The sequence below is a fragment of the Chiloscyllium punctatum genome, chromosome 1 (assembly GCF_047496795.1).
Source record: "Chiloscyllium punctatum isolate Juve2018m chromosome 1, sChiPun1.3, whole genome shotgun sequence".
Classification (NCBI taxonomy): domain Eukaryota; kingdom Metazoa; phylum Chordata; class Chondrichthyes; order Orectolobiformes; family Hemiscylliidae; genus Chiloscyllium; species Chiloscyllium punctatum.
In genome coordinates this window covers 36,768,792-36,785,087 of record NC_092739.1, presented here as the reverse complement: position 1 = coordinate 36,785,087, position 16,296 = coordinate 36,768,792, and the positions used below count along the sequence as shown (strand labels likewise).

General features: G+C 41.0%; 1 protein-coding gene across 2 annotated transcripts in view; it reads right to left on the bottom strand.

The window, feature by feature from the left end:
* Window positions 1-16,296, bottom strand: part of fras1 (Fraser extracellular matrix complex subunit 1) — a 465,328-nt gene that overhangs the window by 106,506 nt on the left and 342,526 nt on the right. For both annotated transcript variants that reach the window (XM_072591717.1, XM_072591723.1), the window contains 3 exons: window positions 12,154-12,276; window positions 8,151-8,398; window positions 4,714-4,850 (listed from right to left, as the gene is read on the bottom strand). In XM_072591717.1, coding sequence (XP_072447818.1) covers window positions 4,714-4,850; window positions 8,151-8,398; window positions 12,154-12,276 — 508 coding nt within the window. The remainder of the gene's footprint in view (window positions 1-4,713; window positions 4,851-8,150; window positions 8,399-12,153; window positions 12,277-16,296) is intronic.

Here is a 16,296-nt window from a genome sequence, read left to right as displayed (position 1 = left end):
GTTTGCACTATTATCGACCTACCCCATCTTTTGTTTGAACTAGTCCCACTTTACTATTGACTACACACAGCTACTGCCAGGATGTCCTGAAGTAGACTGGCATTTCTGGCACAGGTGCCATCTTTAAAAGGCTGTTTGAACCCAAACAAGCATTTAAGTCTGCAGTTGCCCTCCACAGTTCCTGACATTTTGCCCAGAGGTGGCACACAGGGAAAAATTGGTTTTGTGAGCAAGGACCTGGAGACCTGACATACCAGACTGGACCTCCTCTCAGCATGGAAACTGGAAGCCACAACACCATGCCAATTTGATCAGAGTCAGTGCAGTCTCAGCACTCTGGAGGAATGCTCAACACTGAAATTGGTCAATGCCATTCTCTACTCTGTCAGCATAAGTGCTACCATCATCTCTCCAATACTGTATACTCACTCCGTCCTCGATACTGCAACCACCTCTATAACCAAGAGTCATGTACTACCCCTCTCTTCATTGTCTGCAACATCTTCCCTTACTCACTATCATCTACCTCAAACCCAACATCACCAACCCTGCATGGCCTCTGTGCTGCTTACTCATTCACTCGGGGCACCTCCCCACCTGCAGCAAAAATAACAGCCATGCCATTCACTTTTCTCTCCTTATATATCTGCTCCTGTCCCATTTCAGATGGAAAACAGCTACATTAGGACAGAAGGAGTCAAAATGGGTGGAGGGACGTACAACACCCAGCTTCTTACCTCTTAGAGAGAATCCAGTCTCTGACCTGCTCAAGTTCCTGGACTGGTATCAGAGACTGCCTTTGATCCACTGCCTGTAGGTCATCTCCCACCATGACTGAGGACAGCTGACAGCCATGATGAGCTTTTTGATTTTGTACTTGCACTAAATTATATTGCAAAACAGCAGTACTGTGAACTGAGTAACTCTGACAGAGGGGAAAGGTGAAAAGAGGAAAACTGAGATAAGGCAGAGATGCTGAGAGCATCCAACTGAGCTCAAAGTGAGGGAGCATTAAGACAGCAAGCAAACAGCCTGGAGACACAGCCGGGTCCAGTCCACAAGCTCAATGTATGGCCCCGAATCCAAAGCATTCTCACTGCAGCATTACAACGATAGTTATCATATGTAATCTGAGATCCAGCCCTGAAGTGCAGAAGCAGCCTGTAACTGCATCAGAAATGTGCCATGAGGATTCTTAGAGGCTGGCAGAGGTCATTATGCCACCATCTGTGGACTAGTGCCCACAGAGCATTCTGAGATGTTGGTGCATAGTATCAAACACGGTGGTTCCTTTGGAATAAGCAGCAAACTGAAATTACCAGGTACCTGCTCTGACTTCCACATGGAGAATTCCCAGCATCTATTTTGCTCATTGTGCTTGGTACAACAGAAAACTACATATTAATGAGGCGAGATCTGCAGTTAATAAAGTTGTTAACAAGCAATAATGCCTCTTAATAGGTAACTCACTGATGCATAATGAGAATCTCAGCTCGTGTCAGAAACTTGTTAAAAGTTGAAATGAGTTGTTCCTGACATGGAGATAGTTCTCGCTGATTCTGCCACATCTCCTGTCTATCGTCCACATCATTCAGGTCCATACAAAATTCTATCCTGGGATTTATTTTTTTTAAGAACATGATCATTTTGTTATATTCTGATCACATGTAATTCTGATACCAAACAGAGGCGGCTAAGTGTGTGAGGGGTTGTTGCAACCTATTCTGGTTCTTACTAGCACAAGATATTAAAGTTGCAAATAAATATATCCACACATTAACTGGAAATAAATTGTCCTAAAGGTGACCTTGACATATAATTAGGGAATTAATGTAGCAGAGGAAGTTTTCATCAACCAACAGAAGGCAATGATTGTGAAATGTTTTTATATTTTAGCAGATCTTGTTTACAGTATGAAAAACAAAGACATTTCGATGTTTGGGTGCACATGCTCAATATATACATCGGAAAGTCCACTCCACGCTATTTAAATGGAAATAGTAACATATTTATTTTAAATGGATTCATGTCTCCACCGAAATCGAGGAGAGCAGATTTAAAGAAATACATTAAGCATTTATTTGCCAGCATCCACAAAGTATCATCAGGACCAGCATCCTATAGTTTTGCCAAGGTAAAGGTGTGTTTCATCACTCCCATCTTCTTAGGACCACAGAATCTAATTGCTGTAAACAGGCACCTCCTGAGGATATGGTTAGGACAAACCTACAGATTAACAGATGCTTGTAATGTCTGCTCCTTGGGGAAAGAGAGGTTACTGAAATAACAGGACCCAGTAGCATACGACACGGTTTTTTTGTTTAAAAAAATCGCCTTTATACCATAAGTCTCGGTGTGACTTGTTTTATGCATATATAATGTATATAAACTTAACTGACTCAAAAGACAACCCAATTTTTCTGGCCTCAGATTTCCTTTTTTTCTCTTCTTTGTTTTTTTTCAGCCACACCCTTCTCTATTCACATCAATAATCAGCCCCAAATGTTCACCCATGATGGCATGTTTTACTTAGCGCATGCAAGGGATCAAGGATATGGCACAGGCTGCTTTAGGAAGATGTGCATCAGTTTAAGACAGGGTCAGTCTTTGCATGGATGTTTTCAGAAATTGACATTCATTCACATCAGTGATACTTATGCCAATCCATGTGAACTCAGCACACAATCTGCAAACCTGACACTGTGAAGTGTGATATAGTGTTAAAAGTACTGGTTATCTTTGTGTTTAAAATAACTTTAGTCACTAATTTTGCATTTTTATGTTATAATGCACCAACAACTAAGGGGGTAACTTGTCTTTCAATGTGAGCAGGAAAATATAGATTGTCACATTACATATCCATCTAGATTAGATTAGATTACTTACAGTGTGGAAACAGGCCCTTTGGCCCAACAAGTCCACACCGACCCGCCGAAGCGCAACCCACCCATTCCCCTACATTTACCCTTTTACCTAACATTTAGCAATTTAGCATGGCCAATTCACCTGACCTGCACATCTTTGGACTGTGGGAGGAAACCGGAGCACCCGGAGGAAACCCACGCAGACATGGGGAGAATGTGCAAACTCCACACAGTCAGTCACCTGAGTCGGGAATTGAACCCAGGTCTCTGGCGCTGTGAGGCAGCCATGCTAACCACTGTGCCACCGTGCCGCCCAATCTAATTTCTATACGAAACCTCACACCTCATCTATTGATCTGTCCAATGTGGAAATGATTCTTAAAACATGACTTCACATATTTTATTCACTGTTGGTGCACAGATGCTGGCAGTACAGCTTTTGACTTGATTCAAATAATGTTTTCAACAGCAGTAACAACTGATATACTATGAGGTATTTTGCTAAAATAGAAAATTAGCTCCATCAGAATTACTGGACCATTGAAGCAAAGCCTTCAGGCCATTTTTTTCCCCTACTTAGTGCACTCTTCTCAATGACTTGAAGTACCTAATTGGCTCAGTAAAAGGAAATTGCATTTAACATACGTATAATTGTTTATAGAATATACTTAACTTTGAATCAATAGAGATATTATCAACTTTGTATCCAATAATCTGATTTCAAGGTCAGTGCCTGTTTCCTTGAAATATTTTCTATAAATTGTTGGGTATGTTGTAAACATATCACATCAGGGGCTTGATGGGACGGATTAGCCATTGAGCCATAGAGATGTACAGCATGGAAACAGACCCTTCGGTCTAACTCCGTCAATGACAACCAGATATCCGAAATTAATCTAGTCCCATTTAACAGCACTTGGCCCATATCTCCCTAAACCCTTCCTATTCAAATACCCATCCAGATGCCTTTTAAATGTTGTAATTGTACCAGCCTCCACCACTTCATCTGGCAGCTCATGCCATACACATGTCATCCTCTGCCTGAAAATGCTGCCCCTTTAGGCCTCTTTTAAATCTTTCCCCTCCCAATTTAAACCTAAGCCCTCTCGTACTGGACTCCCCCAACCCAGGGAAAACAGTTGTCTACTTACTCTATCCATGCTCCTCATTATGTTATAAACCTCTATAAGATGACCCCTCAGCCTCCAAAGCACCAGGGGAAATAGCCCTAGCCTGTTCAGCCTCTCCCTGTAGCTCAAAGTCTTCAACCCTGGCAACAACCTTTTAAATCTTTTCTGAACCCTTTCAAATTTCACAACATCCTTCCAACAGGAGGGAGACCAGAACTACACCCAATATTCCTGATGAAGGGCTTTTGCCTGAAAGGTCAATTTTCCTGCTCCCCTTGGATGCTACCTGCCCTGCTGTGCTTTTCCAGCAATATTCCAGAAGCAGCCTAACTAATGCTCTGAAAAACTGCAATATGGCCTCCCAACTCCTATGTTCAATGCTCTGAACAATAAGGGAAAGCATATCAAACACTTTCTTCAATATCCTACCGACTTGCTACTCAACTTTCAAGGAACGATTAACCTACACCCCAAGGTCTCTCCAGGATACCAACATATTCTACAATAATTCATGTCTGTCTCTTTAATTGACTAACTTAGGTTCTGGATTTCGATCATACACATATCAACCAACATCACTCAATGGACTGAAATGTGTTTTAAAGTCTACGTAAGAGTATTAAAAACATTAAATTGTAGGCATTACGAAGGACTTCTTTTACAGGAAGAAGTGAAACTTGTATATTGCATATGTTCTGTATTATATTCAATTATTTTACCTGATTCTTTGGTTATCAATATCTTCCATTGTAAAAGTAGAAAATTCCAGCAGTTCCTCATCCTGATTAGTGAGAATACCATACATGGGCAGAGAGATCAGCTGCATCCGGATTTTACTGTCGGGAGAATTATTATCCTAGAGAAGAAAAGGTAAATGTTATGTTCAGCTAGTTGGTTCCTCTTTAATATTTTTCATGATTTCACATAACACAATTGCAAAAATAATGTGAATATTTCTGGAAACTTCAAGAGATCAAATCAAAAGCATTTATTAAAGCAAAACCTCAAATTGGTGGTGAACTTTGGCAGTTCTAACCGCATGGAGTTGGGAGAAAACAGAGTAATGCTGAGTCAGTGACTCTTCTTCAGAACTGGTTGTGTTTTATTTTAGCATTTATTAAAACATTTGACAAGGTCTCAGATGGTAGGCTGGTCCAGAAGATTAAGTCACATGGGATCCATGGAGAACTGACAAGTTGGATACAAAGCATGGAAACAGAACCTTTGTCTAACTGGTCGGCACCGACCAGACATCCCAAGCTGACCTCGTCCCATTTGCCAGCACTTGGCCAATACTCCTCTAAACCCCTCCTATTCATATACCCATTCAGATGCTTTTTGAATGTTGTAATCAAACCAGCCTCTATCACTTCCTCTAGCAGCTCATTCCAGACACGCAGCACCCTAGATGTGAAAAAGTTACTCCTTAGGTCCCTTTTAAATCTTTCCCCTCTCACCTTCAAATTGTGCCCTCAAGGTTTGGACCGCCTCACTCAAGAAAAAAGATCTTTGCTATTTACCCTATCCACACCTCTCAGGATTTTATAAACCATTATAAGGTCACCCCTCAGCTTCCAACACTCCAGGGCAGAAAAGCTCCTGTCTATTCAGCCTCTCCCTATAACTCAAACCCTCCAGTCCCAGCAATATCCTTGAAAATCCTTTCTGCACTCTCTCAGCAACATCCTTCATATAAGAAAGTGACTTTCATTGGTAAGAACATTAAATAGAGGAGTTGGGATGTCCTGTGCACCTGAGACATGGCATCCCAACTCCTATACTTAATGTTCTGACCAATGAAGGCAAGCATGCCAAATGCCTTCTTTACTACCCAGTCTACCTGTGATTCTACTTTCAAACAACAATGCACTCGCACCCTTAAGTCTGTTTGGCAACGCTCCCCCGAGGACTACCATTAACTATGTAAGTCCTGCCTTAGCTTGCCTTCGCAAAATGCAACACCTCATTTTTCATTTCATTTAGTTGTGGAGGTATGTTTTTCTGAGTGGAGATCTGTGAGCAATGCTGTTCTGCAAGGATCAACACTGGGACCTCTGTTGTTTATAACATATGTAAACGACTTGGATGAAATGTAGGTGGCCTCATTAGTCAGCTTGAAGATAACATGAAAGTTGGTGGAGCTGTGAATATTGAGGGAGGTTGTCAAAGGATACAACATGACATTGATCAGTTGGAACGTTAGTTGGAGAAACGATGGATTAAGTTTAATCTGGACAAGTGAGAGGTAATACATTTTGGGAGGTCAAATGCAAGAGGAAAGTAAACAGAAAATGGCAGGACCATTGACATAGAGAGGGATCTTGGAGCGCCTGTCAATTGCCTCCTGAAAGTGGATAAAGTGGTAAAGTAGCCATACAGCTCATCTTTATCAGTTGGGACACCAAGTATGAAAGTTGGCAAGTTATGTTGCAGCTGCATAAAACTTTAGTTAGGTCACATTGGAGTACTGTGCCCAGTTCTGCTTGCCATTCTACGGGCAAGATGCTGATGCTTTAGGAAGGATGCAAAAGAGGTTTACCAGGATGTTGCCTGGACTGGAGCATATTAGCTATAAGAAGAGGTTGAACAAACTTTTCGGTTGCTTTTGCTCGAGTGGTGGAGGCTGAGGGATGATCTGATGAAAGTATATAAAATTATGAGAGGCCAGGATAGGGAGGATGGTCAGACTCTTTTTCCCCAGGGTGGAAATGTCAAATGCTAAAGGGCATAGGTTTAAAGTCAGGGAGAGAAGATTTAAAGGAAATAAGTGAAGCAAGTTTTGTTTTAATACAGAACGTGGCAGGTGCCTGATATATGCTGGTAGGGGTGGTGGTATAAGTGGATATGACAGGGCAGCACAGTGGTTCAGTTGCTGGCACTGCTGCCTCACAGTGCCAGGGACCTGGGTTTGATTCAAACCTTGGGGGACTGTGTGTTGAGTTTGTGTGGGTTTCCTCTGGGTGCTTCGGTTTCCTCCCACAGTCCAAAGATGTGCAACTGAGGTGAATTGGCCATGCTAAATTGCCCATAGTGTTCAGGGATGTGTAGGTTAGGTGCATTAATGAGGGGTAAATGGATGATAGGGGAACGGGTCTGGGTGGGTTACTCTTCGGAGGGTCGGTGTGGACTTGTTGGGCCGAAGGACCTGTTTCCTCACTGTAGGGATTCTATGAACTTCTATGACAGCAACATTTAAGAGGCATTTAGGCAGACACATAATCAGGCAGGGAATAAAGGGATACAGACCACGTGGGACTGGTTTACATAGACATGGGCAGAAGAGCCTGTTCCTGGACTGTACTGTTCTGTGTTCAACAATTACTACATAAAGTACAGAAGTGGAAAGCCACTGAAAGGTTAGTATTGCATTATCAGACATAGCATTCACATAAAAAGGCTTTCAATTGTGCATTTGGATTTAGATTTGAATCTTCCATTTGGTGAGTGGCCTTGCCTGGTTGTCAGGTTGGGAGAATGGACACAATATTTGGCCCTGCATGAATAGGGAAAGGATGCTTTGTTTGGGCTGTTCCAGTGAACGCATTTGTTAGAATGATGGTACAGCCAGATAATGAAGCTTGGTGCAATTGTGCTTCAAGGAAGGGAAGCAAAAAACAAATCGCATTCAATAACGTAAGAGCAAACATTTCTCGTGATTCACAGCTTGAATTAGGGTGAAGAATTATGCAAGGTTGGAATCTAATTCAGAATTTTAGGTAAGGTGCTATTTCTTCGGATGCTTTACCTGTCTTGGGACATTTTTAAGTAGAAGGATGGAAATAAAAATACAGAAGAAGTGAAAAATAAAAGCAAAATTAAAATGAAATAAAATAAAAAGCACAAAACAGTAAAAACAATTTTCGAGACCATCTGGGAAAAGCAAAATATCACAAAAAAGGCACAATACAGTAAAAGAACATTCATGCTATGAATTGTTAATATTTAGCTATCAAAAGATATGACAATTTTGAAATAAGTCCATGAGAATAAACTAACTTCTATCATCTAATAAAGCAAACTGTAAAAGTGCATTATTTTTCTGGAAAGTCGATATGTGTAATTAACCTATATTTTTAATGAGTCAAAAATACTTAGAAGAGAACACAATAAGCTAAAAATAAGCTGGCTACTGCTCAGAGTAAAAGAGTTAACATACAGTGTATGCCAGATGAGATCTTGTTAAAGTTTCAAAGCTTTTCGCAGGCACTGAAATGGTCAACAGAGATTCAGGTGCAAGCCTTGGTCCATCACCATCTATTGCTGAGATGTGAACTTCCAGCAGTGTTGTTGCCGTGGTAACTCCATCTGTGACTAAGATTTGCATACCGTCTTGCGTTGTTGGGGTGCCACCATGAATGTAATGAATTGCATTTCGTGCAACATCATCATGTGTGAAGGTATCTCCTGTAGAAAATGGGAAAGTAATTAAAATAGAATATCATCTGGCATTTAAGCTCTTAATGATGAACCCATAGTTCTTAAAGGCTCTTGTGATACAGTGGTAGTGCCTCTGTCTGTGAACCAGATACTCCAGGTTCAGGTCTAACCTGCTCTAGAGATGTCTAATATGATCTCTGAACAATTTAATTAGAAAATATTACTCAGCAGTAAATACAAAACAATAACATAATTAAGAAATTCAATTTATGGATAGAATAAATCATAGATAGAGTTGTTCTAGTGCAGTGATAGTGTCCCTTCTTCTGGGTCACATGGGCTGGGTTCACGTCCCACCTGCTTTAGTTGTGTGTCCAAACATCTCTGGACAGGTGGATTAAAATCATCTAAACCCATGACTCTTAACTATAAGAATTAAAATGAAGCGTGAACAAGCAGGGTCCACTCATCAGACAACTGCATATATTCAAGTCTGGAAAGAGACACTTATCAACTCTGGTGAAGGATTGTCGGATAACAACCGATAGATTTGTAGTGTCTCATTTTGTGAATAAATTTAAAATGGCGAAGATTGACTACAGGTCTCTTCCTTTACCACTTCTTAAGAAGATTAAGAACAGAAAATTCATTTGATTTTTGTAAATTATGATGATTGATTTAATTTATTGTCACATGTACCGAAATACAATGAAAACCTCTGTCTGTGAGCATGACAAGCAGATCATATTAAGCAAGACAACAGGGATCATAGTGCGTAAAAAATACTTTGACAGAGCAAGGCACACAGGTTACACTGCACAGGACGTGCACTAGGCAAGATCAACATTAACAATATCAGTATTATTTGAAGTTAGAAACTATTTTCTCATACTAAAAAAAATAGCTAAAATATTGTTTGTGATGTAAATATAATGTTAACTGGAAATAAACAAGTTTTAATAATCCCAGTTTTGGTGACCGATCTACAAATCTCATTACATGCATTTAAATTTCAGAAATAAAAATATTTTCTTTCAGATTGGACAATACAAGATTTGCAAATAAAAACATTGCATTCTTTGAGCACAATGTACTTCTTCAACAGAACAATGATTGAACATAGGATATACATTGCTCATGCAATTGTACATTTAAATAGTAACATGCAATTGGAAATAATGCATTATTTCAAAGAATAAGGAACAATTGTTTCTCCATCGTCATGAGAGTTTGGAACTCAGGTTTCATCTAAGTAACAGGTCACTAATGGTGCATCATTTTGCGATGAAATTCCTCCCAGTAATAATTTCAGCCTAAATACTAAATGAGATAGAATCATAGAATCCCTCAAGTGCAGATAGAGGCCAAATGGCCTGCAGGAACTGCAGGTCTGCACGAACTCTCTGAACAGCATCCCACGTTATCTCCATAAACCCACATTTACCACTGTTAACCCAACTACCCTGCACAGCCCTAGACACAATGGGATAATTTAGCATGTCCAATTCACCTAACCTGCACATCACTGGACTGTGGATGGAAACTGGAGGACCAGTCAGAAACAGGGAGAATGTGAAAACTCCACACAGTCACTCATTTCCAACCACATCAGAAAATTACAGACAGAAAAGATTTCAGCAAATAATTCAAAATTCAACGATAAACCAAAATGACAAAAGTAAGTTTGTCCTATGCCATATCATTTTCCATACCAAAAGATGGAATCCAGGAGGCTGGCAGCTACATGTTTGAATAAATGATTTGGAGATGCCAGTGTTGGACTGGGATGTACAAAGTTAAAAATCACACAACACCAGGCTATAGTCCAACAGGTTTAATTGGAAGCACACTAGCTTTCAGAGCAACGCTCCTTCATCAGGTGATAATGGAGGGCTCAATCCTAACACAGAATTTATAGCAAAAATTTGCAGTGTGATGTAACTGAAATTATACATTGAAACATTAATTGTCTGTTAAGCCTTTCATCTATTAGAATACAATGATAGTTTCACTTCTTTCATGTGGAAATCACAAAACCTTTTTTTTAAAAAGTTGCATTCTCGGGTTAGCTGTTAACAATGGTGATAGCTAGACAATATGTTGAAGGTGTTGGCCCCCTGTGTTCTCTGTCTATGCCATGATGTTTAGATTGATTCTAATCTAAAAAGAGAGATTACGGAGTTTTACATAAATTCATGCAGTTTTTGAGCTCAGAGTTCTACATGAATGCATGCAGTTTTTAAGCAAAATACAATGTGACCCTGCAAGTACAAATTCACCCCACAAAATATATGTGTGCGTGCGTGTGTGTGTGTAAATGTGTATGTGGGGGGGGGGGGGGGGGGGTTGGGGGTTGCGAGTGTGATAAAGTTGTGTGTACTATGTCTGTAAGGGGGTGCACGAGAGAGTGTGGGAGTGTGTGTGTCTGTAAGGGTGTGTGTGGGTGTCTGTGTGTATGTGTGTCCATGTGCGTATAGGAGTGCCTGTGTATGTGTGAGAGTGTGTGTGTGTAGGAGTATCTGTGTGTGTGTATAGTGCAATGGTGGTCACCTGTAGTGTGACATGAACCCAAGGTCCCGGTTGAGGCCCTCCCTATGGGTACCGAACTTAGTTATCAGCCTCTGCTCAGCCACTTTTCTCTGCTGCCTGTCCCAAAGTCCACCTTGGAGGATGGTCACCTGAAGGTCCGAGGCCGAATGTCCTGGACCACCGAAGTGTTACCCAACTGGGAGGGAACCCTCCTTTCTGTTGATTGTTGTGCGGTGCCCATTCATCCGTTGTCGTAGTCTTTGCTCAGTTTCCCCAATGTACCATGTCGAAACCGAGCCGAGCAGAGGCTGATAGCTAAGTTCGGTACCCATTGGTAGGGCCTCAACTGGGTCCTTGGGTTCATGTCACATTACAGGTGACCACCATTGCACTACACACACACACACACACACACACACATACATCTGGACGCACATACACACAGATGTGCACACAGACACACACACATTCCCACACTCACACATGCACCCCCTCACAGACTTAAGACACTCTGCACTCACCACACACACACACACTTTCTCACACTCACAACCCCCAACCCAGACATACATACACACAGACAGACAAAGACCCACATGCACACATATATTTTGTGGGGTGAATTTGTACTTGCAGGGCAACATTGTACTTTGCTCAAAAACTGCATGCATTCATGTAAACCTCCGTAATCTTACTTTTTAGATTAGAATCAATCTAAAATTGTTATAAATGAAAATAACTGACATTTGAAGGACGGGGTGAGAAAGAGAAAGGCGGTAGTTTTTAACTTTACCACCTATGATGTGCATTTGTGACCCATTGGAGAGTCTTCCAAACTTTCCTAGATCAAGGGATCCATTCATTCAAATTACCAAAAAGGCAGCAATCTGAAAATGATCTGATTAGCTGGGATTGAGTAAACACAACTTTGTTGTGTAGCTGTTTGCACCAAATTTATTTGACTAGGCTATGCAACTCAAAGTCCAGACAAATGTGCTCATCCGAGGAATTACCGTCAGAAACAGAACATCATTCCCAGGATTAATGGCGTACAAGTTTTTATCCTTTCCAGTTATACTTTGCTTTCTACTTTTAAACTTGTAAACTGTGGCTTTAACGTTCAACCACCTGCATGCAAATATTTGCATAGCTTTGGTACATGCTGAATTAGTTGACTTCAGCCAGAGAAACTGCAGACATGGTGCAGATATTGCCTTTGGAGAAATGAAAATAGCGGTATAACTGTCACTCACCTTTTACCAGTGGCTGTCTGTTGTCTGATTTAATCAGTACCCCAAACTGAGGAGGTTCCAATAGCTCGAACAGAAGGTCATCAGGATATGTATCTGCATCACGAACCGCTAACTGGGTCAAACCTTAACACAGAAATAAAGTAATGTTCAATTTCATAATTGCTGTAGCTTATCACTTGACAAATTACTTGAAAATAGTTTTCTGCGCATGTTGTGGCTCCTCTTGAATTTTGCTCAAGCTTTATTCATCACAATACTAGCTCAAATTTTACATTTAGCATTGGTTTGGAACTTTGGGAGAAAGATAATGAAAACAACGGCACATGAAAAAAGGAGGAAGGGACACAAAGGCAGTGACCACATGGGAAGTGATTCAAATGGAGATAGAAACCTACACTGCTGTATGCCCCAGCAGTAACCTGCGTAACATCTACCTTTGCTGTCTGGGTTCAAGTGTTTCTGGGCATTGGAGTTCATTCTAAGAAAGATAAACAACCAGCAAAATTCACAGCTGACTTTGGTGAACCCTATGTGGGGGAGTTCACAACAGGCGAGCAGTTAAGTGGCTAGTTTTAAAGTGTAACCTTACTTTTTTTTTTGTAAATGTACAATATTGAGTAGAGTGGACTCTTTTTGATGTTATGTTTTTATTGAGATCTGTCTCTTAATTAAGCATTGAAAATATCAAAACATAGGTACAGACCCAGCCTGGAGCAGTGTTTCAAGAGCAGTAAGACTGCGCAATTTTCTGGGTCTGTAGATTGTTAAGGAGCAAAGATGGTGTTTAATGAAGTGATGTGCCCTTCCAGTCAGATATGACAGAGTAAAGAGAGTTTCCATGTTACTGATGATCATGGCTGCAGCAAGTGTGTTTGGTTGTGAATCCTATCGGATCACGTAGATCGGTTGGAGCAGCAGTCAGAGGTAATGAGGAATTTACAGGAACTAGGGGATGTAATGGATGGCAGTTGCAGGGAAGGAGATAAAGATACAGTCAGATACATGGGTGTCCTCTAGGAAAGGTAGGAGAGAGAGGCAGGTAGTGCAGCACTCTGTGGCTATGCCCACCTCTAACGAGTATGGTCTTTTGGAAAATGTAGAGGGAGATTAGCCAGAGCTGCTCAGGAAGATTTAAACGAGTAAAGGAGAGGTGGGACCCAGAGAGATAGTGAGGTTAGAGATAAGTCTGAGACTGGTACAGTTGGGAAAATAAGTCAGTCAAACAGACAGGAACAACACAGAGAACAAGGTACAACTGATAGATTAAACTGCATTTATTTCAATACAAGAGGCCTAACAAGGTAAGGCAGATGAACTCAGGGCATGGTCAGGATATCATAGTGATTACAGACACGTGGCTCAGGAACGGACAGGACTGGCAGCTTAACATTCCAGGATATAGGTGCTACAGGAAGGATAGAAAGGGAGGCAAGAGAGGAGGGGGCGTGGCGTTTTTGATTAGGGATAATATTATAGCTGTACTGAGGGAAGATATTCCCGGGAGTACATCCAGGGAACTTATTTGGGTGGAAATGAGAAAAAAGAAAGGGACGATCACTTTATTGGGATTGAACCATAGACACCTTAATAGTCAGTGGGAAATCGAGAAGAAAATTTGTAAGGAGATCTCCATTATCTGTAAGAATAATAGGGTGGTTTTGGTAGGGGATTTTAACTTTCCAAACATAGACTGGGACTGCCATAGTGTTAAGGGCTTGGATGGAGAGGTATTTGTTAAGTGTGTAGAAGAACATTTTCTGGTTCAGTATGTGGACATACCCACTAGAGAAGGTACAAAACTTGAATCTCTTGGGAAATAAGGTAGGGCCGTTGTCAGAGGGAGAGTACTTTGGGAACATAATTCTACTAATTTTACAATAGTGATGGAAAAGGATATACTGTAGATGGGATCTAAAAATTAAAGTTCTAAATTGGAGGAAGGCCACTTTTGACAATATTCGGCAAGAACTTTCAAAAGTTGATTGGGGCAGATGATCGCAGGTAAAGGGATGGCTGGAAAGTGGAAAGCCTTCAGAAATTAGATAACGAGAGTCCAGAAACAGTATGTTCCTGTTAGGTGAAAGGCAAGGCTGGTAGGTGTAGGGAATGCTGGATGTCTCGAGAAATTGAGGTTTTGGTTAAGAAAAGGAAGGAAGCATATGTCAGGTATAGACAGGAGAGATCAAGTGAATTCCTACAAGAGTATAAAGGCAGTAGAAGTATACTCAAGAGGGAAATCAGGAAGGCAAAAAGGGGACATGACACAGCCTTCGCAAATAGGGTTAAAGAGAATCCAAAAGGGACTCTACAAATACATTATGAACAAAAGGGTAACTAGGCTGAGAATAGGGTCCCTTAAAGGTCAGCAAGGGCACTTATGTGTGGAACCACAGGAGATGGGGGAAATACTAAATGAGTATTTTACATCAGTGTTTGTTGTGGATAAGGACATGGAAGATAGAGAATGTGGGAAAACTAATAGCAACATCTTGAAAATGTCCATATTACAGAGGTGGTGATGCTGGATGTCTTAAAACGCATAAAAGTGGATGAATCCCCAGAACCTGATCAGAACTCTGTGGGAAGCTAGGGAAGTGATTGCTGGGCCCCTTGCTAAGATATTTGTATCATTGATAGCCATTGAGGTGTCGGATTTTAGAGGTTGGCTAACGTGGTGCCACTGTTTAAGGAAGGTGGTACGGAGGAGCCAGGGAACTACAGATTGGTGAGCCTGACATCAGTGGTGGGCAAGTTGTTGGAGGGAATCCTGAGGGACAGGATTTATACATATTTGGAAAGGCAAGGACTGATTAGGGATAATCAACATGGCTTTGTGCATGGAAAATCATGTCTCACTAATTTGATTGAGTATCTTGAAGAAGTAATAAAGAGGATTGATGCGGGCAAAGCAGTGGACGTGATCTATATGGACTTCAGGAAGAGATTCAACAAGGTTCCTCATAGTGTACTGTATAGCAAGGTTAGATCACATGGAATACAGGGAGAACTAGATAATTAGATACAGGACTGGCTCAAAGGTAGAAGACAGAGGATGGTTGTAAAGGGTGGTTAAAAACTGAAGGCCTGTGACCACCATTCTGCCATGAGGATTGGTGCTGGGTCCACTAATTTTCATCATTTATATAAATGATTTGGAAGTGAAAAAGGGAGGTCTGGTTCATACGTTTATAAATGACACCAAAATTGGAGATGTAGTGGACAGCGAAGAAGGTTACCTTAGAGTATAACAGAATGTTGATCAGATGGGACCAGAGTCCTAGTGAATCACATAACAAGGGCTGTAGACAGAGCTTTAAACTAAATGGGGAGGGGTTCAGTTACAGGGGAAATTAGAAAACCCAGATTAAAAGAGAAGGTAAGAGTGCAGAAATCAGGAGAGGTTATTAAAATCTCCAGCACAGAAACAAATAGGCCAGAGTATCTGGATAGGGTTGTAATAAAACTTCAAGTAAACTGGACAAATGAATGACAATGAGAAGAGGGACAGTTAATAGAGGATTCAAGGTGTTATATCTGAATGCACACAGTAGAAGGAGTAAGGTTAATGAGGTTAAGGCAAAGATCGAAATCGGCAGGAATGACTAGGTGGGCATCACAGAGTCGTAGTTGCAACAGGATCAGAATTGGGAGCTGAATATTCAAGGGTGTACATCCAATCGAAAAGATAGGCAGGTGAGCAGAGGGGATGGGGTTCCCTTATCACTAAGAAATGAAATTAAATAAGAAATGAAGTCGGGTCAGATGGTGTTGAATCTGTGTGGGTTGAACTAAGGAACCGCAAAGGTTAAAAAAAACCATAGTTGGAGTCATGTATATTCCTCCAAACAGCAGTCGGGAGCTGGATCACAAGATACACCAGGAGATAGAAAAGGTATCTAGGAAAAGCAAAGTTATAGTGATCATGGGACATTTCAATATGCAGGTGGACTGCAAAAATCAGGTTGGTGGTGGTTGACTGGAAAAGGAATTTGTGGAATGTCTACAAGATGGCTTTTTGCAGCAGCTTGTGCTGAAGGCCACCAGGGAACTGGTAGTACTGAATTTAGTGTTGTGTAATGATGCAGACTTGATAAGGGAACTTAAGGTGAAGGAACCCTTAGGAAGCAGTGATCATAATATGAT